Consider the following 25,837-nt stretch of genomic DNA (forward strand, 5'->3'; position numbering starts at 1 on the left):
TCCAATTTAAAAATTAAAAGCAAGCTTAGTCATCACATGAAGGCCCCCTACCGTCATTTTGTCACTTTGTCCGGTCAAAAATTACACTGTCGGTCAATGCATATTCAAAAAGGAATCAATAACATGAAAAGAAGCAAAAAATCATTCAACTTAATTATTTATTTAATCTAATTAGCCATGGAATAGCCCAGCAGCCAATAATTAGGATCCCTTAAAATGTCCGCTAAAGAGCTCGCAAACTGCAAACTATTTGTCTTTTCTTTAATTTTTTTCCTTCTTTAATCATGTTTTTTACGGAAAAAAGTTTGCAAAAGAGCCCACAAATTGCAATTCTTCTTCTTCTTCTTCTTCTTCTAATGATGTAAATAATTGACAAAAAAATCATGTAAATAATTAGAGTATACATGAATTAGTTGATAACATATTCTCTTTTGAGACAATAATAAAGTGAAATTATTGAGGTAATTGAACAGAAGAAGACATGATATTCACATTTTCTTTCATAAACAAAAAATCATTTTCAATGCAATTTCTATTGATTTTAAAAAAATATGCTTTTCATTATTTTTTTAACAATTTTTTCTCATAAAGAAAACAAAATTTTCTAATTTTTAATGAAGAAGAAATGGATTTTGTATGAAAACTTCAATCTTTTAATCATATAACTATGTATTAGCTTGGGCGTTGCGTGACTTCACAAATATAGTGATAGCTAATTGTGAGTTTCTGATGATACATTTCTCTTTTCATTCTCTCTTATTTTGTGATATCAAAGACAATACTCATTTACTATGATAATTATTAGAGCTATTGTGTTTGTTCCGATTTGGAACAATCGAATAAGAGTGAGGTGGCATTTTTATAATTATCTGAAAACATTTTTATTAGTAGGAGGAGTTGGAGGTTTTCCCTCTTAAACTTTTCAAAGGAAAAATATTTCCCTATAATTATTGAATATTTTCATTGTTAATGAATATTTTAAAATTGTCAGCAGTTAAAAGATGAGCGGATCATAATTTCAGTATTTACTAGAAATGCTATCTCATAACGCTCTCTCTTTGGGTTTTTGACTTTTCTTATTTTTATTAACTTGAGGGTGACAAAAATTTGTTACATTATAAGAATTCAATATTTTCTATTTATAACGTGATGATGATGATGATCTTTTGTTTGGTGACCCCAACCCAAGTAGATCTCACTTCTCATTTTATTATATCAATTATCAATAATATCTGAAAATCAAATAAAAGAGATATTCCACCGAAAATAAGTAAAGGGGGACTTTTTTAACCGAAAAAAAAAATTCATCTTTTCGGTGAGATTTCTCTTTTTTTTTTTTTTTCTCGTCCCTCTTTTCTCACATGCAATGATCCATTGCTAATAGCACGCAAGCACAAACCTCTCCCGTCTGCCATTGGAGCAGAACCTCCCAAGCTCTCTCTCTCTCTCTCTATGGAGATTTTGATGTGAACGAGCAGACGACCGGAAATGGCGGAGCTTGGATACGAGGATCAGAGCTCGTCGAGGTCGGCGTTCAGAGCTCGGGACGCCAGCCCCGACTCCGTCATCTTCACTCTCGAGTCCAACTTCAGCCTCTTCTCCTCCGCCTCCGCCAGCGTCGACCGCTGCTCCTTCGCCTCCGACGCCCACGATCACGACACTGCCTCCGAAATCTCCCTGGTAAGTTACCAAATTCCCCTCCGCTCTCAGCGAATGCAAGGGAGGATTATCACCTCCGCGCATGTAAATTCACGATCAGTAAGCTCGCCAGTAGTGTCGGTTTTCAACTCGATCATCGGTTAAATCATTGCGAACGCAATCAGGCTCAGCTCGCAAGCAATGTCGAGCGAGCTCCGATTGAGCTTGACTTCATCTTCGCTTGACTTCCTAAATTTACGCTGAGCGCTAGATTGGGCTCGATCTTGATAGTTTAGTCAGTCTCCGCGAGCGGAAAAAATAGGAATGAGAAGGAAGATGAACATAGGAGATTTGTTGTAGTCAAAGGCAGAATCAGTATGAGCAGTACGAAATCTAACTCGGAGAAAAAATCTACGGATTCGATGCAGCATTTGGCAGGCCAGGAGCGAGAGGGTTCGAGTGGTCCAGATCCAGATCCGAATCCAAACAAAGCGCCACTGCATAAGCACAGTCGTCTCTCTAGAAAAGGCGATAAAGCTAAAGGTAACTGTGGACAGCTCCGTCGCTTGTTGTATGCTTGTGGAAAAAAGTGAAAAGGAGACGACTTAAGTCTCAGAAAACGACACCTTTCCTTGCTAATCAAAAGTTCTGGGCAGCCCTTCTCGAAGTCTACATCCCTCTTTGACTCTTTCCTTCATTCATACGCAGTGCCGAAAGTGGACAGTGAAGGCGATATAGAAGACGATAAGCAAGCCTTAGATTCTGCGAGGAGCTCCTTCTCTTTGGCTCTCAAAGGTGTCGATAACATACTTTTCCTGTTTGAGCAAACTGTGGCTTTGTTGGGTTGTATTTGCGTTCGAATTCTCAATCTAGTTTGTTGTCATTGTAGAGTGTCAAGAGAGAAGATCTAGATCTGATGCTCTGAGGAAACTAGATAGGCGAAGACCCGCTTCACTTGATTTCAACAATGCTACCGCGTCGTCTCCGCGGATGGGAGGTGTGAAGAAGAGTTCTATGGGCCGCAAGGCTGGTGCATTTCCGAGCCCTGGTACTCCGAACTATCAGCATGGCGGTGTTGGATTGCAGAAGGGTTGGAGCTCGGAGAGAGTGCCGTTACAGTCCACTGCTGGAAGGAGGAATGCAGGTGCTGCTTTCCTGCCTTACAATAACAATGGCAGGACACTTCCGTCGAAATGGGAAGATGCTGAGAGGTGGATTTTGAGTCCTGTTTCTGGAGATGGGGGCCCCAGACCTTCTGTTCCACTACCTCAGAGACGGCCTAAATCCAAGAGTGGGCCACTTGGACCTCCGGGGGTTGCATACTATTCACTGTATTCCCCTGCAATGCCCATGTTTGAAGGAGGGAATATGGGAAATTTCATGGCGGGGTCTCCGTTTTCTGCTGGAGTTATCGGAGCAGATGGATTGAACCTTCGGAATTCTGGGTGCCACGGTGCAGCATTTCCCATTCGGGCAGAGCCTTGCATGGGAAGATCAGCCAGTGTGCACGGATGCTCAGAGCACCTCAACCAGCCACCAACAACTGTCCCCCAAGGTTTTTTTTGTCCACATTCGTGTTTCTTCTTATTTGCATCGACAGCCTTTACGTTGTATTCTTCTGACTAGCTTTCTCAAGAGTACCCCACTAGACGTATTCACCAATATTTACCTTGATACAATTTTCCATGGTTTTCTTCTTGAGCCATAATTTGCGATGGAATTAGAAAGGCAAAAACCGTGAACAGAAGCTTCGAAGGAATAGAAGTTCCTTGAAATTGTAGAACAAAAACCATTTCTGTGCTGATTTAAATCTCCAAGACCTGTTTTCGTATTAGCATTTCATCACCTTTCCGTGCAGCTGAATTGCAAGTAATTGAAATTATATATTCATTTTTAGTACATCAGCTTATATATGTTAAACTTTGACCTACACTCTAACATGAGGTCAATTTGGCAGCGGCAATCTTGAGCATACTGCTCGCACCTGTTATTACTATTAAATATATGATCTTGTTCTTCTGGCATGGCAGAACTTGCAGACGAAAAGCTTGAGGGGGTGAAAGATGCAGCAACTGATATATGTCATGATGTTTCGAGAAGGGACATGGCAACACAAATGAGCCCAGATGGGAGCGCTTCCTCATCTCCCAAAGAGAGGCTTTCTTTCACCACATCCCCTTCCCTGTCTATTGTGGATTTGCAGAGCACAAATGGCTCTAAGTTGGGAGTCAAGGATGTGCAGGTCGATGAACAAGTCACATTTACTCGGTGGTCAAAGAAGAAGAAGTACGGGATCCCGGGAAAGGGCTCTGGGGTCAGTGAAGACTGGAGAAAGAAAGACACCGATACTCGATCTTCGACTTGGGAAATCTCAGAAACAACGAAGAACGTTTCGAAGTACGGTAATCTTATTTCTCTATAGTGTTTCCGGATTCTAGGTAGTATAAAAAGAAAAACCTTTACAACGTACCTGCGAGTAAAATATACATTTCATGACAGTGAGAATCGATAATGCTCAATAATTCAAGCCCCAAGAGATTTGTGGCATTGCTTTTTCACATGCCCTAAACTAGAGGAGGTCTTTGGCACTGGCAGACATGGGCCAATAAATACTCAAGAGAACATGAACGATATTTGCTGAATTGGATATATTCTGAGAATGCACGTTTTCTTGAGTTGTCAAGAGACTGATAATTAATGTTTGATAACTTCATATTTCACATCCATTTTCATGGGGAATGAAAAATTTAGACTTCTACTCTGCATAGCATAAGCTCATGGGCTTTATATGGCATTATACAGCATAGTACGAGTTCATATAATAAATGCATAAGGAACTATATTAATGTTAGTTACACGGATTCATTTTCCTTTTGCAGGGCAAAAAGAGAGGAAGCAAAAATTACTGCATGGGAGAACCTTCAGAAGGCTAAAGCTGAGGCTGCAATACGAAAACTGGAGGTTTGTTTCTAATAGCCCAGTGTCTTGCAAGGAACTTTTATATTTATGAGAGTTTGGTATTACCCCAGGCAGATTATTCTTCATCATGCCACTAATAAATTTTCCTGAAAATTTGCAGATGAAGCTGGAAAAGAAGAGATCCTCATCCATGGATAAGATCATGAAGAAGCTGAGGTTGGCTCAGAAGAGAGCCCAAGAAATGAGGAGCTCGGTATTAGCAAATCAGTCCCACGAGGTCTCTAGGACTTCACATAAGGCAGTTGTGTTCCGAAGAACCCATCAAATGAGTTCCTTAAGTGGTTGCTTTACTTGCCATGCTTTTTGATGCCTTCCGGAGCCATCAAAAGGGTGAGGTAAATTTCCCCTTGGAGTTTCAGTTCTAGAGACATTTATCTTCGAGCAGGAAAATACTGTTTACCTCATCTGTATCAATTGATCTCTTGATAAGTTAGATTTAACAAAAATCTCGTCGGAATTGAGAAACATGCTTTAGGTAATATCCTGATGATGTTTAAGGAATTTTGATGTGCATTTACCGATCTCTCAACTACTAACTATTTGCTGCTGTGCCGTACAACTAGCTCAGTATGTCCAATTGGTTTTTACATAGGGAAACGGCATGCTGTTCCAACCATTTGGGACCTCAAATGGCTCTAATCAGGAGAAAGAATTTCATGCTTTGACACCGGAACATATACTGTTGAAATATCCGATAAATATGATTACAATCTGAGAAAATCCTGTCATTTCTTGATCTGATTATTCTGCATGGCATCTACACGCTCCCCCTTCATGTTATGCTCCTTCACAATTTCCGAGCTAACAAAAATTCTATTCCTCCTTGCCAGGTTCTAGCAAGATCGCCAATTAAACATAGTAGGAGATCCAAACTTTAGCCTTTGCGCTGTGCCTCATACTTACGATGCGTCACTAGTGCTGTGTCGGCTTTGCAGTTTTGGAGTGGAGCAGCCCTGACCCACATTTGGTACCCAAAGAACGTTTAATAATATGGTCCTTTAATGTATGTATAATGTCTTGTTATATATCTTACGCGGCGGCAGTGTCGCAAACAGAAGTATGGTTCATCTGCTCTAAGCTTCGTATTCTCGGAAGTTTAGCCATGATTTGATTGAATCATATCACTTAAGATTAGTAATATAGGTTTCTTGCATCCATGGAAGGGTAAGGAAACTTCAAGTAGTAGTATTCACAATGCAATTTGCCGTTGCAATTCTGATGATTCGGAATTGGCTGATCATCAGTCCTTGGAAATTTTCGGGCCTTTGGGCTTCCTTCTGATGCAGGTCTCTGAGATTTCTGACTCAGTTTTCCAGTAGCACTGAATGATTTCCCGGCAGAAGCAGTCCCGTGTCAAGTTTTCACTTGGGGCACTAACCTCCTTACTGCCACTGCATCATTAATTGTGGATTGAAATATATATCACAATAATGCAAGAGTTAACGTAACTTGTAGCATTACTTTTCCGAACATATGATCACGATAATAACCTATGGACACAGAGATATCAACCTACCATTGGAACACTGACAAACTGCAGTCTCTCTATATGTCAGATGTATTGAGATCACTGCCAAACTATAGCCGAAAACGCAGGCAAAGTTAAAATCCATCCTAATTTGAGTCCATAAATTTGTTATAATTTCTTAATAATATCAAAAACAAAACTTCCAGACCAATGTGTGTCAACAATATCCTGTGCTTTTGATAAGACAAAATAATATGTGGGGCAAGTGCTCCCATGAAATCTGTAGTAGTAGCTTGCACAGAACAGCAAACGTCAGGTGATGTTCGCCTTAGCCCGAGTAGCTCGATCAGTGTCTACAATCTCATTGACGCAGAACTCGTGCAAGTTCTCGAACATTTGCTTCCACTTCAGGTTGTATTGCATGGATTTCTCGCAGTCGAGCTTTAACCTCTCCAACTCTGCTTCTTTAGCAGTCGAAGAGCCTTGTTGCTGAATTTCAAAGCCACAAGGACGGTAGGTTAGGACAAAATTTTTAGTGTATGAAATACTGACATCTTTCCATTCGCAAAAATATTATAATTGACTCACTCTGAGGCACATCCCAAGCCTGGAATTTATATCTACGACAATAAATGTGCGAGAGTTTTGATACAACTCGAGTAATATGAGATTGATAATTGTTCCAGAGAGATTGAAGCATGAAATGCCAAGCAACATCAACATGATTGGATCCATTAATGTATAATCAGTTATACAAGCACTTTGAAATCCATCTTAATATTATAAGATAACTTTTGAAATTCCATTTTCTGGCCCACCAGGATATATGTTAGACTTCTTAACATTTTGCAGCAACGAGAGGAGTAAACTCGTTGCAATTTGAGCGAACTCCTTTCGTTGAGTTTAAGATATTTTAGCCCCACATGAAATTAACATAAATCAAAGAACTGAACCGATACAGATAACAGAACCAACACATACTATAAGCGGCGAATGTACAGTGTATCATATTTTATGCACCGAATAGTGAATGAAATGAGACAAGAAATCAAACCTCAAGTTCTTTAAGTTGTTGATTAGTCACACTCGAACTGATATAAGAAAGCTCATAAGATTCACCAGGGATGTCTCGAAGATTGCAAACTGCTTTAATATCCGTGTCATCATCAGTAGAGTCTGCATACTTCTCCAAAGGTGGTGGAAACCACTTCTTTTTATACGAGTGTTGCGACTGTGGAATTAACTGATGCTTTCTTACTACAGCAACATTGTTGACATGAGCTAATAAGAACAGAAGAAAAAAGTGAGTTTGGGTGGAAATTCCGGGAGAACTTCTCCACCAAGAATTTAGAGCCGCAAAGCAGCAAATTCTGGATCTGCTTCACATTAAAACGTCACACATGCATGAGAGGAGTTGAGCAACTCCATTTTCTTTTGGTAATTTGAAATTAGATGAACAGGATGGGATAATATTGATAAAGAGAGAATTGGGAAGAGGAAATGGTGCCCTGCAAGGAGCATTGGAAGTATGGAAGAACTAGTTTTGGCAATTTTTGAATGGCTCAAAGCAACTATTTCCTCAGTAAAGTGTTAGGCAGACTCCCAAAGGGCAGCAAATAAGAAATGTTACTTGACATGAATTGATGCAGGTCAAAGTTCAGCACATATAAATTGCAGTTGCATGTTAAGACACATGAAGAAGAATCACATGCATCCAAAAGTTTATGAAAGCAAAATGAACTTCACAGAAAGGAAGCAAGATGCATCTGAAATGGATTTGGAAGAAAACCTGTGGTGTGTTTGAAGGTGCGGACAATGTGCCCTTGGGTGTCACATGCTTGAACTGTTCCATCTTCTGAACCACAAATTAACAAGTTTTGTTCTGTACTGTACGCCAGAGAAGTAATAGCCTTGCTGTAACCAGAAGCAGAAGATAAGTAGATGAGTCGACAGCTACTGAAGGAGTTTCTCATAGTTTGCTGCTAACGTTTGGGGAAGAGATTCACTTTCAGTGGCAGCTTTGGCATGGCATGTAAAGTTCCACGGCAATAACAGCCAAGAAAGATATTTTAGAAAACCATTCATAAAGATAGAACATTAAACTGGTGATTCTATGTTCAGTTAAAAGAGGAATAATCAAGTCCTTGATTTAAAAAAAAAAATCGAGAGGTATTTACTCTAATGATAAGACAAGAAGTTTCCCCAATCTTGTGCGCTTGAAAGAGATTTACATGAGAAGTTCAGACAACATTTTAAAGCAATACTCATTGTTGTATTCGTCGTTTCAAGTTCCACTCAGTCGATGAGATTATTATCATTATTTTTCTTATCCAACGATTTTGAACTTCGAATAAATAATGGATAGATGTGAATTTATAGTGGATTAGCACAGGAACAATCAAATACCTATTGACAGATAATGCGCCAATGATATGCATCCCGTAAGCACCACTTGATCTGCTTTCGGCATGAAGTGCAACGATGTATATCTCACCATCACCGCTACCAGCATAGAAGACATGTTCCCCAGGATCCAATGCGATTGCATTTATTACAGATGGGAAAACAATACTTCTTAACAACATTCCTTTGGATAAGCTCCAGACCTAAAAGAATGTATATAAAAAATTAGGCAATACGCATGAGAAGCCCCATAAATGGAAAATTTTAAAATAGAAGCCCTAAAGAGTCCATCAGAAATAAGAAGTAATGCAAGATAAATATGACAGGGAAGAATCTGAAGTCATAGGTCTACAAACATATATCAACATTGAAATTAAGAGCTCAAGGTCCTCTCCATCGAAGTTGGAAAGCTTATTACCACCAAAATTATGAATTAATCAACCCTCAATATCTTCAAGGTCAAAAGGGAAAGGACTCTCTTGCTTTTGGCATGAAACTCACCGCCACTGGCAATGAGAGCCATCAAAAGGGAAGCTATAAGCACCTGATATTTCACCATATGTGGCTACCAGCACCTCAAACTACACATGATAATCTACTAATACTTTAAACAATAGAACTGAATTGCACGTGGAAATACTATATAGTACACATTAAGCTTCACCTCCAGTACTGCCCCTTGCAAGATCTCCATGTAGTTAGCTAACCTCGTTTTATAGGAAGAGCTTATACTTTAATTACTTTGTCATTTGTCATACGCACGGTTCTCATGCATAACTCGAAGGAAGACACTCGGACAAATTCAATGGGAAGAAGTTGCACCTTACATGTTCGATCCTCGGAAGCCGTCACAAATATTGCATTGTACCCACCATAACCAATGACAACATCAGTTATTCTCTGGGTATGCTCTTTAAAATCATACATATACAAATGTTTTGCTTCCTGCCTCAAAGTATCTTCAAAAATCCTGAAAAGAAAAAAAAGAAAAAAAAAAGACATATGTAACCAAATCCAAAGGGAGAAAATTTTCTTCAAATAACTTGAAAATGTAAAACTCCATACTCGTAGAGGGACCACACTCTAACGTCTCCATTCTCTGCCCCAGACACAAGGATTGAATCATCATCAGACAACACCATGCAAGTTACCGCTCTAAGATGGGCACGCCAATGCTTAAGCAGTTTACCAGTTGCAACCTGTACACACCAAGATACTGACGTTAGCACAGGACACTTACTCAGCCAAACACAAAGAGCCTTTTTCTCTGACAAATGAACCAACTCATACGCATATAATATAATACTCACTTCCCACAGGTAGATTTCTCCAGACGCGCCTCCACCAAGAAGATAGGTGCCTTCACTATTTGCCGTGAGGGGTTTAATGGGCTCGGCGGGGAAGCTCTTAACCTCTACCTGGGGCTGCAATGAATGCACAAAAACGCGCCCCCATGTCAAAATCCTTCACTGAGGCAATCCTTCGAACACGTGAGCTACATATATTAATCTACTACAGACAATTTCCAGCTTCCGCGTTGAAAATACATCAAACACTGACCTTATCCCATGACCAGTAGAAGATGGTGCCGAAGGTGGCGGAGCGCTGGCTGAGCTGAGAGGACGCGATGAGGCGTTGGCCGATGCACGCAAGGCCGTGGGGCGACGAGGCGCAGGACTTGTGGAGAAGCTGGACGGCCCCCGTGCGGAGGTCCCAGCAGCTGATGCCGCCGTCAACCGAGGAGGAAGCAAGCACGACTTCCATAACCGGCGCCGGCGGAGTGCGTTTAGCGTGACTCGCCAGTTAAGGTAGAAGGTTTTCTGCTTCCGAATGATGTCTTTCGGTTTCGGTTGCATAATGTGGGCCTTTCCGGGCCTGATCAGGTTTTATAGGATGATGGGCCGAGAATATTTGGGGTCCAAGCCCACAACTCTAAAGCATAAAAACCTATGCCTTTCGTGGGCATTTTGGTTTATATATTTTTCTCCCTTCTAATTATTCGCATCATGAATTACTATCGATATCGGTACGAAGAGGAACCATTACGATTGATTAAATTGATATTTGTACAATGTACGGAACATAACGATATGAATGGAATTAAGGGTTAGCGTGTAAATTGTATTTGCTGGTTAAGTGCATCTATCTTCTATATATATATATATAGTAAAAGAGAATTGGTACATTAATTAAGCATTTAATATTTTATTGCAATTAACTAATCAATTTTAATTTTATTTACAAGAAAATGCTTCAAATAAAAGATCTTATAACTTTTATGCCATCATAATAACTAAAAATAATTTAGACAACTTTCATAAATAAGCTTTTTACTCTTATATTATAATTGTAGCAATTATTTTTTTTGATAAGCAAAAGGGTATCATTAATAAGAAGAAGAGATTACAAAAGTTGTAAGGTTCGGATATCCTTCAAAAGTACAAAGAGAATGATAATTTGATCTTATGCCGAATTGGCAAAGATCATGAGCGAGAGAGTTATCCGACCTAGGTATCCAAGAGCACAGCCATTCAGAGAAAATATTAAAGGAAGAGATAATATCCGACACTATATTCCTAATCTCCCACGGCGAAGTATGGGGATGCAAAATCGCTTCGACTAGAAGCAGGGCGTCGCAACGTATCCAGATCTTTGTGAAACCTCTATCTGCAGCTATGGTTAAGGCAAGAAGCACTGCTCTGGCTTCTGCTTGAAGTGGTGTCCCTTCGTTGGAGATCTGGAACCAAGACAAAGAGGGCTCGCAGTGTGGCTGATGAAGCACTCCTGAGAGACATGATCTATTACAGTTCCAGGTCGCGTCTGAACTAATGATGTGCCAATCTGGTCCAGTGGGAATTTTCGAAAATTCAAGTTGTAGGGATGCTTCAAGATGGTAGGTCTCTTGGTCTTGCATGACTCGGCTTTTCTTGCTATGCTCCATGTAGGTGCTTTTGATGATCTTAATGGTCTTGTGGAGGTTCGCTTGATTACCTGCATGTAAGACATTATTCCGTTAGATCCACAGTTGATAAAAGATGACTGCTGCATATAAGGAGAAGTTAGCCCTATTAGTGACATTTGTGATCAAAGAGTGTGGGGGGTAAGCAGCAAAGTGAGCTAAGTCCTTAGTGTTGGTGGATGGGAAGAGATTTGAATGAAGGTCCCAAGGTGATTCCCTCCAGGCAACACGATAGAAGAGATAATCGCCGTAGAGATGCTCTAAATTATCGGAGCTGGTTTGGCAAAGCGGGCACTGAGTGCCTACTTCACTAAACCAGGGGAGGCATTCGCTGGCTATTCTCCATAGATGGAGTTTGAAGCGATCATGCATTTTCAACTTCCAGATGGTTTTCCAAATAATTTCATTGTGGTCTTGGAATCTCCTCTGCTGATCAATGAGATAAAAGGATTTGACCGAGTGCTTCCCTAAAGTGCTTGGAGTCCATTGAGCGGAGTCTTCAAGATCGTCTTGAGCCAGGTGGATTTTGAGAATGCTCTGGATTGTGCTTTGCTCAAAGAGATTTGTTAAAAGAGGAATGTTCCATCTTTTGGGATGGAAAAGCATTAGGTCGCATACCTTTAACTCGGGACTTGGTTCTACATTAGAAGTAGGAGAAGGTTTATGGTCTTGCGTACCTGTGATCCAAGGGTCGTGCCATGCCGAGATAGATGAACCATTACCTACTGAGAAGCATGTACTTACCTGAATGGTGTCTTTGCACCACTGAAGACCTTTCCAGACTGGAGAGGGAGAGGAGCGGTTGGCTGAATTGAGGAAGTTTCCATATTTTGCTTTTATCGCTCTTCCTGCGAGGCTGTTGTTGGCTTTGGTAAGCGCCCAAGCTGTTTTGGAGAGCATCGCTTTATTCGAATCTTCCGCTCTACGGAATCCAAGGCCTCCTTTTGTTCTCGGTTGACAGATGCTATCCCAGCTTTTTGGAGCAAAGTAGCTGCCTTCCTCTTTGTTTACACCCCACCAAAATCTCCTTGTTACTTTGTCTATTGCGCTGAGAGTGGATTTTGGCAATCGAAATGGCAACATTGTGTAAATTGGGGTGCTGTTGATCACTGAATTTATCAAGGTAGCTCTGCCCGCCCAAGAGAGAGTTTTAGCCTTCCATGAAGCCAGCTTGCTTTTGATCTTGTCGATGAGAAATTGGAAGGATTCTTTTCTTTTGCGCTTGATGAAGAGAGGGTTTCCCAGGTATTTGGAATTGTCTTTGAGCTTTCTGATGCCGAGGATGGATTTTGAAACTCTTCTCATTTTTGCCGTGGAATTTTTGGAGAAGAATAGGCCTGATTTGGTGGAATTGACTTCTTGACCCGACCAGGAACAAAATTTGTCAAGAACGCTTTTAACGTTCCTAATGTTTGCTTCAGAAGCTCTTGAGAGAATGAGGAGGTCATCAGTAAACATCAAGTGAGAGATTTGTGGCCCACCTCTACTTATTTGGATGCCCTTGATGTCTCCGTTAGATTCTGCCCTATAAAGAAGACGGGAAATGATTTCCATAGATATTACGAAGAGATAAGGTGAAAGAGGGTCACCCTGACGAATACCTCTGGATGGAGAGAAGTGACCGTGGGGTGATCCATTGAGCAAAATGGAGAATGTGGTCGTGGAGATACACTGAAAGATCCAGGATATGAAGATTTGGTGGAATCCTAGCCTTTCTAAAATTTTGATGATGAAGCTCCATTCCAGCTTATCGAAAGCCTTCGTAAAATCTATTTTCATTCCTAACCATCCTCTACGGGCCTTTGTTTTCCTCATAGTATGAAGAATCTCCTGGGCTAGGAGTCCATTCTCATTAATCCATCTCCTTTCAATGAATGCGGTCTGGTTCGGAGAGATGATCCTTTCAAGAAGAGGTTTGAGCCTGTTTGCAATGATCTTCATATAACTTTATAGCATACATTGCATAAGCTGATGGGTCTGAAGTTTTTGAAGGTGGAGGCCCCTTGACATTTAGGAACGAGGCAAATGAAAGTGTTGTTCCATTCTTTGAGAATAAAGCCCGAATTGAAGAAGCTCTTGACGGCAGAAATTAGAAGAGGCTTCACAGTATCTCCATAGTGCTTGTAAAAAAGGGAAGGTATTCCATCTGGACCCGGGGATTTGAGGTTTGGAATTGAATTTAGGGCCATTAGGATTTCCTTGTCGTCAGGAGTTTGGATTAGCCTTTCATTCTCGGAATCTGAGATGGTTTCATTGATTAGGTCTTCCATGTCTTCTGGGATGTCTGGGTGAGAAGAGCTGAAGAGATGTTGGAAGCTCCTTAGGAATTAGTCGCCTATACCATCATAATTGTAGCAATTAAGTATATGTATATATATAACATAAAAATATACTAATGAAGAAGTATTGTGTATTGTATTTTAATATCTTGACTTTTATGATTTAAAAAATGAAAAAGAAAATCTATTTTTATATTTTTAAATACAACATGAAAATTATTAATGTGAGATTTATAAAAAGATACAATTTATTTATGAAAAGATATTTGATAAAATTAAAAATACAAATATTTATAAAAGAAATCATTTAGTAAAAGAATTAATTATATTTTTCTCACAAATGTATATTTCATTCATTATTTGAATTCCAAAATACAATTACATAATAACAAAAACCTTTTCAATAAGAATTTGTTAATTTTGATAATATTTTAACACAAATTTGAGCAAAATAAATACCACCAACCACCCATACATGTATATATGTTAAAGGATAAATTTCATTCTAAGAGGAATTAAATGCCAATAGGAATTATATACCACCAAACACCCATGTGCACCTTTTTTTGGGTGAAATGGTGTGTGCACCTTTTGGAAGCTGATTGGGTGCGGATTAATTCATATTCAAGCTGAATTAGTTTATCAAAAACAAAACTTTTTCAATGATGGATTTTTTTCCATTTGTCAATGAAGTGCTTTTGCAAAGACAAAACTAAGGCAAAATTCCATATATAATTCTATCCACTCCTTTTAATGTTTCTTTCCTTTCCTCTGGGGCTTGAAGCGAAAAATAGAAAATTTATTTACTTTCTTTACTTCCATGTAATTAATTAATTAATTGATTGATTAAAAGAACAAAAAAAATCTCTAAAAAGCATCTTCTACTGGATGATCCGAATCCAACTTTATTAGCTCCTCGTCTTCCCTCTTAATTATAGTATAATTTTATCGATGGAATAACCTTAAAAAGTTTAGAATTCATTGAAAGCACATAATTAAAATAGGTAGAGAATACTTTATGATCGAACTGTACCGAATAAAATCGATGTAAGTGAACTAATTTAAGTGTTTTTGTTCAGTTTGAAGAGCATAGTAAAGGTGTGTATATATATATATATATATATATGCGTCATTTAGATTGACCAATAAAAAGATGTCGCGGATCTCTTCTTTATGGTAATATATGTGTTTTGTGGTTGTGATGGAAAATCCTGCTACATGCACGTGCAATGCTTCCGAGTCACGTGCGACGATCACCCGTTTCAAAAGGGACAAAAGTGCCGGACACCGACCTTGGGGTACGTACACAGCATGTGAGCCTCAAACATTAATATACTAAAGGAGTTAGGGTTTCTATAGCGGCTTTTTCCTATGAGACGAAAAATCATTGCACGACAAAGATTTCCCCCTTCATTACTATAATAATTATTTGAATATTCCCTCTCCTTTCTCTCCTTCTCTCTATGACATATTCTTTCAACTAGAACTTTACCCATGCACAGCAGATCCAATTATTAATGTAATGTAGTTATTTTAAAGAATTTCTCTTTAACTCGGGCCAGATTTTGTTGAGAAAACATCAGATTTTTTCCTTTTCGATTACAAGGGCTGCCTTTGACCTAGTAAAGAGACAAGATAGCGATGACAGAAGGATTAGAGAGAGAGCCAAGCTCCCAAGAGCAACAAGAACACGACTTAGTACTCCTTAGGAATCCACCCAAGAGATACTAAAAGTCACTAGAGACAGTGAACTCAAATTTAAGCTGCAATGATAATGTATTTCGATAATTCAAGCAAACTTCATCCAACACCAAAGACATCTATTTACAGTAATTGGATATAATCACTTTCATCTTCCCTAAATTACACATTTAATGTGAATACATGCTTCTATTAATTGGAAGTCAAAATTCCACCTCAAGTCCATGTCCGTCTCTCACATTATGCTGCGCATGCCGCCGTAAATTGGTCATAACTTCTAAAAAACTCTAATTCATGCACAATTTGTTGCGTTCGAAACTAGACTTTCAAAGCTTTCCAAAGATATATAATTTGACCATATTTAATGATCATACGACTTTGTAATTCCATGGACAAGTGAATCTTTGATCGTTCTCATTTATTACTGTCATAATATCCACATTAATTGATGAGTTCTGAACCAAAGGAAAATGCTCTGAATTTGAATAGACATCTCCGAAAAGGATGAATTTCGAAGAAGATCACCATCAGATAGGGAAATAAAGAGATGTGAGAATTCCAATTGGAAAAAAAATAAACTAAAAATCACTTGGTTCGAGGCAAAATGCTACTGTATACTTGACCAATAGACCGGAACACACCAACGCGTTGAACATCTTATATTTTTTGTTCATATTATCGCACGTTTTCCAATCGATAGATGGCATCACTTTGTCTTTGTGTGCAGTTGTTTATTATCATCTTTGCACAATGCACAGTGCTCTATCTACTATCAAGACTAAGGGGAAAAAAAGAAGAAGAAGAAAAAAAGGTGAAAGCAGAGAGAGGAAATGAATAGGTCAAACTTTTGCTTCATAAGGCAAAAGAGCCACAAAGGAGATCTATGTTCTTCTTTAGAGCTAAAAAAGCAAAGCATGCATGCTCTCGTCTCATCTACCAGTCTATTTATATAATTGAGGCACTACACACGCGCGCACACACACACATATATATATATTGTGAGGAAATTATTTTCCTTTTTTTCCCCTAATTTTTGGGTGAGGAAGAAAATGGGAAAAGGGCTTAAAAAAAAAGAAATTTCAAATAAGTGAAAGGAAAGAGAGAGAGAGGGAATCCAATGGAGAGAAGAGAGGTAATTGATGAAGAGGAGAGGTTTGATTTGATGATGGTAGTGATGATTATATCAAAGTATACTTAAAGGAGGAAAAAGCATAGGTTTCTTCTCTCTCTCTCTCTCTCTCTCTCTCTGTGTCTGTGTTCTTCTGTCTGTTTCTTCAGCTTCTGGTCCTCAGAAGAAGTATAGAAGCCCCTTCTGAAAGGTACATTTCCTTCCATTAAACCTGCAAGCAAATTTGTCTTTTTTATTATTATTATTATTATTATTATATGTCAGTGACTCAGTGTAGTACCCTACCCTCTCATAGCTCCCATATTTCGCTTTCATTGAACAAAACCCACTTTGGTTAATTTTCAATTTCTTGCTTTTACTCTTCTCTAGCATGTGGATACAGCCTACTTATCACAAAAACATATAGATATAGCTTCTTTTTTTTTTTCTTTTTTTGGGGAATAATTGCATAGATAGCCTCTTTTAATTCCTTCCAAGATAAAAACAGATGAAATGATGGCACCCCTAAATTTATAAGGGAAAAAATTACATGATCATGGGTTTTAATTTTACCTTCTTAGGTGCATTAGAAAAAAATTTAAAGTGTCATTGTTTAATGAATTGAGGGGTGTCTGTTCACCTAAACCAAATGACTCGAAATATGGCTTGAGGTCAAATTTTGTTTCCCTCAAGGTGTATGATGGTTACCCGTGTACCAATGACCCTTTATGATTAATGAATAAAATACATTTTACTAAAAAAAAAATCGAAATATATCATTTGCACATCTCTCCTGTTCGCTCGATCAAAATAAACGAGATGAGCATACTTCCTCATTAAGCTTTAACCCATGATTAAGTATGACCTCCCAAGAAATTGAGAAAAAGCACCAGAAGCCCCATGTAAAGGAAACCTCGGAATGGGCAAACTATAAAAATTAGGCTTTTAAGAACCTCCTTTTACTTGGTGGGGACGAAGATCAGATAATACCTTCCATTGTTTTCGTGTTTGATAGTCTTGGATTTCATCAAGAGACTATCATTACTTCTCTTCCCCAGCTAGATCTTATCGTATGAAACATATATATTTCTCCTTTTCACAATAGGAGTAAGATACTAAATAATAATGAAGCTGTATGTGCTTAATTAGGAGGGAGAACTTCGAGGAGCAAAATCTTTCAATGGTGTGTGAGCCGCTTTTTGCCTTATGTATTATTTCTCAATAAAAAAATGTATATAATGTACACATATATTCACAGCACGAAAAAATAATAATAATTGTAAACGAAAGTACATTTTTTATACAAATTAGATACATATGCTATGTATAGACAAGTTATTTATACTTTGATTTAGCTTAATCATCAATCAACGCAATTTCAAATTCAAATAACTCCTGATCAATAATCAGAATCATCAGAGTGAGCGAACCAACCAATCACCAATGTATTTCAGAGACAGGTGAAACACTTACGGCTTATGATACATGTATTAAGTTTATATTCGTCAAGAGTGCGAGAAAATGCCTTTTATAGACACGAGCAAACTTGTAACAAGTTAGGCAGTGTCAGGTGCACATCTCTAACAATTTCAAAATATCTGGGACTAGATAGCAAGACAAACAAAAGCTTCTGAGCCACGGAAAAAAAAAAAAAACCCCCAAGAGGCAAACCTTCCCCCTGAAACCTTCTGACCAGCTTTTCACAATAGAAGAGAAAACTGAAGCCGGAAAGACCATCAATAGTCCCTAGTCCCTCTCTCCTTCCCTCTGTCTATACTGTGATTCATTTATGGAACTGAACATTATTCAGACACTTCAAAGTCAGATGGAGAGATTAAGAAAGAACATGTTACAAAACAATAACTGATCATCCAGGGCAATTAAAGTTGCTCCAGTGCCAAAAAACATTAAGAAAATTGGATAAGGAAAAACAAATTTATTTATAGGAAAAAAAAGGATAAAAGGGGCGCTTAATTAATATTCTAGATCTTGCATTAATGATTCAATACTTTGGGAGAGAGAGATGAACAAAGATTTATATATACACTGTCACAAACTCCCACACACTCACTCTCACACAATCTCATCATATCATAATATCTCAACCATTTTAATCCAATAGAAGAGAGAGAGCAAAGCTCATAATTTAAATAAAAAAAAGAAAATGAAAAGAAGAAAAATTAATTAGCTTAGCTATGATGATTCGATTAACTAACATGTCGAAGGCGGCATTAGGTTCAACCCCAAGTCATCCTTCTCCATGACCGTTAACCGGGTCTTGTGAGCCTCAAAGTTCGAGCGATCAGGGTGCAACCTTTTCTTCGATTGGAGTGGCACACCGAACAACTTGGTCTTCGTGACATTGGCATTGTTGGGCTCTTCTTCGTCTTCCTCTAGAATGGTCACGCAGCTCTGCGGAGACTGCACTTTAGTACAGTTAGGGTTTGCGTAGGAATGATGCTGATGGTGATGGTACGGGCCGCCAATGCCATAGTGCGGGTTCGAGTTTAAGGGTTTCGAGTTTGGCAGATGAGAAGTATTCAAGAAGACTACGGAATTAGCAGGACTTGGAGGCGGAACGGGCTTCACGTGGTTCTGAACGAAGTAGATAATTTCGTTGTAGAGCTTCCTCATGTGGGCAAGCTCGGATATTAGCATGTTGTTGCTCCTCCGGAGCCGCTCGTTGTCTTCTGAAAGGGCGGTGACTGAAGACGGGGAGGTTGTGGTGGTGCTGAAGCCTGCTCCAGCTGCACCAGCGCCGTATCTTGGGGAGGAGACCTGAGGGGGCGGGGAGTCGCAAGGCCAGGCGGGCTGGTCGTTGTCGGAGTCGGAATTAGGGGAGAGGCTGACTCGGGCTGCCGGGAAGGGGAAGAAGGCAGGAGGGCCCGGGTTGAGGCCGAGCGGAGAATGGGGGGGGTGGTGGTGGTGGTTGAGCGCCACCTGGGGCTGAGCCGCCTTCCTCCGGTGGATCTCACACAACAGGTGTTTCTCGCCTTTCCGGAAGAACTCATTTGCGAATTCCCATCGGTCTGGCACTATCTTCCTAAAACCCTATTTCAGAGCAAACAAAAAAGCCATATTAGTACAAATCGTTTATAGCTGCATACAAGCTTGCAGAGCACCCAGCATTCGTATCGGAACATTTTCACATGCATCTTTACATATATATTCATATTGAAAATCTTTCAGTAAAACCACGAGATGTCCCCAATCAGCTTATTGATTGAGACTAATCTATGGCTTAGAAAAAAAACAATCTATAGAGTTCACAAAAAAGAAAACTATAAAAGATTTTTGCCGGACAAACCGGAAGTCGTGAGTTTTGAACCATTTGGAACCGAAACTCGTACTCTGATACTATGCGAAGAAGAGCGGAACAAACTAAAAAGAACGAAACTGTATGGGGGAAGCTGTGAAACATACGTAAGTGTTGAGCTGACGGACGAAGGAAGAGAAGTTGTTATGCTTGAAGTAGTTGGGGAGGAGGTCACGGGCAAACTCCGGGGGGCGCCACACGACGAAGGTGGTCTCGTCGTCTCCCCACGATACGATGTGGTCGGTCGCCGGGTCATCCACCAGCTGGTACGTCTTCGTCAGGAACGGTGCTGGCACCGACTTGCCGTGCGCCGCCTCCAGCGACAGCAGTATCCCGCCGCCGCACTCTCCCCCTCCATATGAACTGTCCAGCAACATTGCCATGAAAGCCTCGATTCGGTACTGTTGCCACGCAAAACCCAACCGGAACCCTTTCACCCTCACAAATGATGAAGATTGTTCTAAGGGGGGAGAGTGGGTGGCAGAGAGAGGGAAAGAGATAGAGAGAGAGAGAGAGAGAGAGAGAGAGAGAGAGAGAGAAGAGAGAAATGGTGAACTGATGAGGATGGAGATGATTTAATGGGGGGAAGGGGAATTATAGGATGAGAGAGAGAGAGAGAGAGAGAGAGAGAGAGAGAGAAGTTTTGTGTGTCTTGGTAAGGTAAACAAATGGTGGGGTGATTCACAAAAAAAAAAAGAGGCCAGACTGACAAAAAAATTATTTAAACTGTTAACATTTGTTATCTTTATATAAGGTTTCATGTTTAAATTTTATGAAAGAGTTTTGACTCCTTAGAGGACCAATCATGCTGAAACTAGATTAATCGGAGTTCATAAGATTTGCGAATATCAAAGTACACACCAAAAAATGGTGGGATGGAGGCTTATTATCATCACTAAATATAGTATTATATTCATTCATATAAAAGCAATATTCATTCGATAAAATATATATGAATATTCTCAACTTATTAACCGATGAAGAATAATTCTATTTTGATATTGACTTATTCTGATCATAAATTACTTTCAATAAGTTTTGCCATATATAGAAGTTTCAACTTTCATCACATCATGAGCTCCAACTGTCGGAGGTAAACATGATAAAAGAGTTTTGAGTGAATTTTTGTAATATATTTCTTTTGTAATGAGGTTTAAACAAATAATGTAATTATCTGACATTTAACGTGGGTTATATATATATATATATATATACACACATGCAAACTTTTCTTTTTTTGGGTGAATATACAGCATATATACATTTATAAATTGGATTGGTACCTCGGGGATGCAGTGAAGTGAAGTGAGAGAGGAATATGTGTCTGTCTGTCTGTCTGTCTATTAAGGACTGACTCATTATAAAATTTTCAAAAAAGGAGCTGTTCAAGACAAACCCGTGACCCTATCTCCCTTCTCTCTCTCTACCTTCTGACAACGAACCCCCCCCCTCCTCCCCGCGCACCCCCACTTAACATTACATTAGCTAGCAAACTGATAAATCAATCAATATCCCACTTGGCTTTCGTGCAGTTTAATTTGGAAATCATATGAATATTTACACGCCATACTTAATATTATATCACATATAGTATATGATGTTCGGAGTCAATCACAATGCGAAGTTCGTTACAAAGTCATTCTTGAAATCCCACAGTTCGAGCATATATGTGATGATTAGAGTCGCTTTGACGAGTCACGAATAGGGGTGGACCATGTTATCAGTCATCGGGCCTCCTATGTTCGCCTATACTTTTATTTAATCATGAGATCGACCATCTCATTGTATATCATACGGATACATTATGCCATCTATCGGAACTCATGAAACTAGTGATTAGTGTGTTGATCCTAATTAATCCCTACATCTAATAATGCATTAGATTAATCATGTTAGTATATGGACATATATATGTACGTTTGTATGTATAGATGAGGTATGTATATGAGAGTGTCTTCGTAAGTTCACGTCAAACGAGAGCATAGAGACTGTACGCTTTGATCAAGAGAGGGATTTGGAGGCTTCTGCTTGGCGTTTAATGCCACCAACCCCAAACATATATATACGTATGCACACACAGACAAACACGCTGTCTCTCCTCGATCTCCATTTTCGAATCCCCATCATCGTATATATATGTCCATTGTATGTATCTATGTATGTTCTCTTTCTTTTTCTGCTCTCTGCCCACTGAGAAATGGAGGGAGTGATTGAGAGAGTCTGCACTGCAGTGTGATTTATACATATTTATTATTTTTTAAGTGTCAACTCTGGTATCCGAAAATTTAATTGAATTTCGACTAATACAGTCAAACTGGATTAGCTCATTAAAGGATAAAACATTCTCAACGTGAATTTTCTGCATTCAGAAAGATTCCCATGACAGATATGTATTGGATCGGAATAAGAAGAGAGTATAAGGTAATGCACATGTCGAAGTACGGGACGATGGGATTTCTTAATAAAAAAAGACTGTCATGTGACGACATATACATACAGTTTCTTCTCCCTTCTTCTTCTTCTTCTTCTCCCCTTTGTCTTCGTTCTTGTTCTTCTTCCTTCTATGTGCATTCATATGGCCTGCTCTCTCTCTCTCGTTACGCCTAGATAATAACATGGCACTCTGCTTACCATCAACTCCATGCATGTTTGATGTCCAATTGAAGCCGTGATAAGGCATTTCATATGAGAGGATACACATTAGCAGAACCGATTACCTAAACAATTTTAGTGAATAGAACATTTCCTAGAAAAAGCCAGAAATTTTTTTTTTCAGTTATAAAGGGAGATTTATGACCTAATACAAGAATGATAAAAACTAAATAAAAGAGTACTGGTGTTTCATTGACAAAGATCGGACCCATGATATTTTGGTTTTGAGTGACGACTTATATCACTGTACTAAATCATCATATCAAAGAGCGAAAAATATTTAAATAAGAAGACGTATAACTTTTTTTTCCCGATTGACGAGGATAAATTTATTGAATTAAACAAAAACAATGTTTAGCTAGCAGATACAGTGGATAGATGCATTGGTTAATAAAGAAGATTCCGTTGAAAACAAAATTTTTCGCTAGCTCGTTGCTAGTGAATATCAACTATATGATAGTCCAGACCACAACATGTAAGTGCTCATTGACTTGCTATCCATGATTTTCAGGGGAGCTTAGTTCTCTGTACGTATCAAAGTAAATGTAGAAGTTCCATCATAACATGATTTTCTCCATTTCCCAACTTGACCTTTTATGCGAGCTATATATACATTCGAGCAACATTTCAACTTACAAGGTAATTTTATAGAGAAACCGTAAAGGGGCCACAATTGTATCATAATAGAAATGGATGTTCATGTGAGTTATTAAGGGATGCCCATATTTCTTGCAAGAGATAACTTTTTTTTTTGGTGGATTTGCAAGCGATATCATTTATAATAAATAAAAATAAATGACATTGATAATTGAATCCATAGACTCTGGAATTCAGTTTAGAGGCAAATATCATCACGCAATAGATCTTTTAATTTTTTCTCTCTTTTAAATATGGAGTTTGGAGTAGTGAACAATCACATTCTATTATTATGGGTTGGTTCAAGCGATTCGGTATTTACGCCGCTCAAGTAAGATTTCGGGTTTAAGTCTTTGTGAATACATAAAATCCACGCTGGGAGAGTTTTACCTTTTAGTGGACTGATCCGACTCGACTAAATTAGTTATGACCCAATTAAATTTCTGAATATTAAGATTCATCCGAAAAAAAAAAATCCTACTGACCTAGGAGTTTGTGACTGTCATGACTCCATAATAGGGCGAAACCCATTATCAATCAGACCTTGGTGGAGCCGTTTCTCATTTTGGATGCTCCAATTCTTTGGTTCCTATATGTAATTATGACTAGTCAACCGATTTTCTTCACTCTCTCTCTGAGGGTCGCCTTGCCTCTGGTCTGCTGAATTGGCTTTGAGACTCCAAATGGTAAAAGGGATTATTTTCGGCTCGGCTTCTCAGCGACGGCTAAGCTGGCTCTGCTGACGTGTCCAGGTGTTTAATTATTGGGTTGGACCCAAAAAGGTTCCCATAAAAAAAAACCATTTTACACAGCGCTTTTTCCCCACGTACCACCTTTTATATATATATATATATATATATATGTATAACGTCAAGAGGAAAATTTTGTTTTATTTTCTCCTTCCCTTCTTTTCTGTGAGGGAAATTTCTTTTCATGTATAATAATGATTGTGCACCCTTAGCAAGATCCAATAAATTATAAATCATTAGCATTAGGTTAATTAATTATATATAAAATTAATAGCTTACACCATATATGCACACATATATATATATATATATATACACACACACACATAAACGCTAACGCTTATCTACAGCTTCCGTGCCAATGTTGAAGGTTCTTAAATCCCGTACTATAATTAACTTGAAGCGAGCTAATTTATTATTATACGTCGTCGTAACTATTTTTTTCCCTTTAATTTTTTGGGCGAATTTTATCCCTTTAAATTTAATTCTTTCAGATCGGTAAAATTTAGATAATAATAACGATTGAATAAGCAGTTATTTAGGGATTAGTATAAGGTAAGAATAAGATTCACTGTGATTATTGCTTAAGTGAAAAACATAGATAGTGGGGTATGGACAAAAGGAAGACAACAAAGTGAAGCAACACATATAGGAAAATGATGACCAATTATTCCACACAGATACTCAACTTGATTATGTTGATCATGATGCATATGGCTATGATTCTCGTTATTATTGGCAAACATAAAGTAGACGGATCATGTCTCCCTCGTCCATGTTTTGCCTTCGATATCTGGTTCAAAACTTGTCCAACAAGACAATCCTTTTTTGAAGTTTTCGTTAAAAAAATTATAATAGATTCGCCAATCATTTTTTTAGAAAAAAATATCCATAGTTTTATTAATCATCAGTAAGCATTGAACTATACAAATCTACTAGCTTTTCATAAAACAAAAGGACTACGTGCTCAGTCTGTTGAGTTATTTGAAGATATATATAATTTGGGATTTTTGCGCCATATATCCTATGATTTTACCGTTTTCTAAAATCTGTTTCATGCTTTAAAAATTATCCAAAGAGACTTATAGTTTACATCTTGTTCCAAATTTATCGTGTTGTCAATTTATTCGTCAATGAAACATAAGTAGGCTCCAAACCTATCCCATGGTTTTAATTTTTTCGCAAGTTTGTCCTATGATTTTAATTTTATCTTCAAATCTATCCCGGGCAAAGGGCCATTGTGGTAAAAATGGGCCCACTTACGTTTCACGTCAATAACACCGTTAAATATTGACGGAAAAATTAACGTGACGATATATTTGGAATTAGATGTAAACCATGGGTCTTTATGGTAATTTTTAAACCATGGGATGAGAAACGGTTGATACCATGGGACGTTTGGCATAATAACCTCATATAATTTTACTCAGTAAGTATTAAAATGTTTTGTGCCACGAGTTGTCAAGGATATATCGCTATATATATAACACTCTTTTATGCATTAGCAACGGGAAAATACTACTATTAAAATTACAATATACGCTGGTTATAATTTGAAAAAAGTTTATCTCGGTTTTTTTTAATATATATTTATGAGGAGCCTAGTTTGATGAACCATGAAATTAATATCATTAAAGCTTTTTAATTACATTGCTAACTGAAAAAACAAAGAAAGGAAATAAGTTCATATAGAATCATGCTGACAAATTTTCAACAATAGGAATCAATATGGCTTGATTCAAGCGATACGACACTTATTCTTCATAAATAAGACTTTGGGTCCAAAGTGAGCCGATCTAACTCGAACTAGTTTAATAGTTGGGATACGTTGGGCTTCTTGATACCAAGGTAAACATCCAAAATAAAATTTCAACAATATCAATTAGTCTGGAGATGATATTATATGTGGTGGCCAAAAAGCTTAGCTAAATCATCGGAGTAATATTAAT

At 38.4% G+C, this 25,837-nt stretch overlaps 3 protein-coding genes across 4 annotated transcripts; 1 reads left to right on the forward strand and 2 right to left on the reverse strand.

Moving 5' to 3' along the window:
* Positions 1-1,362: 1,362 nt before the first annotated feature.
* On the forward strand, positions 1,363-5,896 carry LOC116209585. Of its 2 annotated transcripts, none has more exons than XM_031543283.1 (8): positions 1,363-1,680; positions 2,067-2,181; positions 2,347-2,433; positions 2,528-3,193; positions 3,669-4,035; positions 4,518-4,599; positions 4,718-4,947; positions 5,448-5,896. In XM_031543283.1, exons 1-7 carry the CDS (start codon positions 1,489-1,491, stop codon positions 4,922-4,924), a joined length of 1,716 nt encoding a protein of 571 aa, XP_031399143.1. In that variant the 5' UTR covers positions 1,363-1,488; the 3' UTR covers positions 4,925-4,947; positions 5,448-5,896. The 2 variants fall into 2 exon arrangements, with proteins under 2 accessions (XP_031399143.1, XP_031399136.1); XM_031543276.1 differs by having other exon boundaries at positions 1,364-1,680; positions 4,718-4,952.
* Positions 5,897-6,152: 256 nt separating this feature from the next.
* LOC116209601 (protein ROOT INITIATION DEFECTIVE 3) lies at positions 6,153-10,338 on the reverse strand. The gene is made up of 8 exons (XM_031543294.1): positions 10,049-10,338; positions 9,799-9,912; positions 9,554-9,687; positions 9,311-9,458; positions 8,492-8,691; positions 7,875-7,999; positions 7,140-7,366; positions 6,153-6,574 (listed from the first exon to the last, which is right to left on the reverse strand). Exons 1-8 carry the CDS (start codon positions 10,250-10,252, stop codon positions 6,398-6,400), a joined length of 1,329 nt encoding a protein of 442 aa, XP_031399154.1. The 5' UTR covers positions 10,253-10,338; the 3' UTR covers positions 6,153-6,397.
* Positions 10,339-18,505: 8,167 nt separating this feature from the next.
* Positions 18,506-20,407, reverse strand: LOC116192175 (heat stress transcription factor B-4-like). Its single transcript, XM_031520644.1, has 2 exons — positions 19,959-20,407; positions 18,506-19,586 (listed from the first exon to the last, which is right to left on the reverse strand). The coding sequence occupies exons 1-2, from the start codon at positions 20,232-20,234 to the stop codon at positions 18,747-18,749; spliced, it is 1,116 nt and encodes a 371-aa protein (XP_031376504.1). The 5' UTR covers positions 20,235-20,407; the 3' UTR covers positions 18,506-18,746.
* Positions 20,408-25,837: the final 5,430 nt, after the last annotated feature.

Source organism: Punica granatum, chromosome 1, assembly GCF_007655135.1.
Source record: "Punica granatum isolate Tunisia-2019 chromosome 1, ASM765513v2, whole genome shotgun sequence".
NCBI classification, from domain to species: domain Eukaryota; kingdom Viridiplantae; phylum Streptophyta; class Magnoliopsida; order Myrtales; family Lythraceae; genus Punica; species Punica granatum.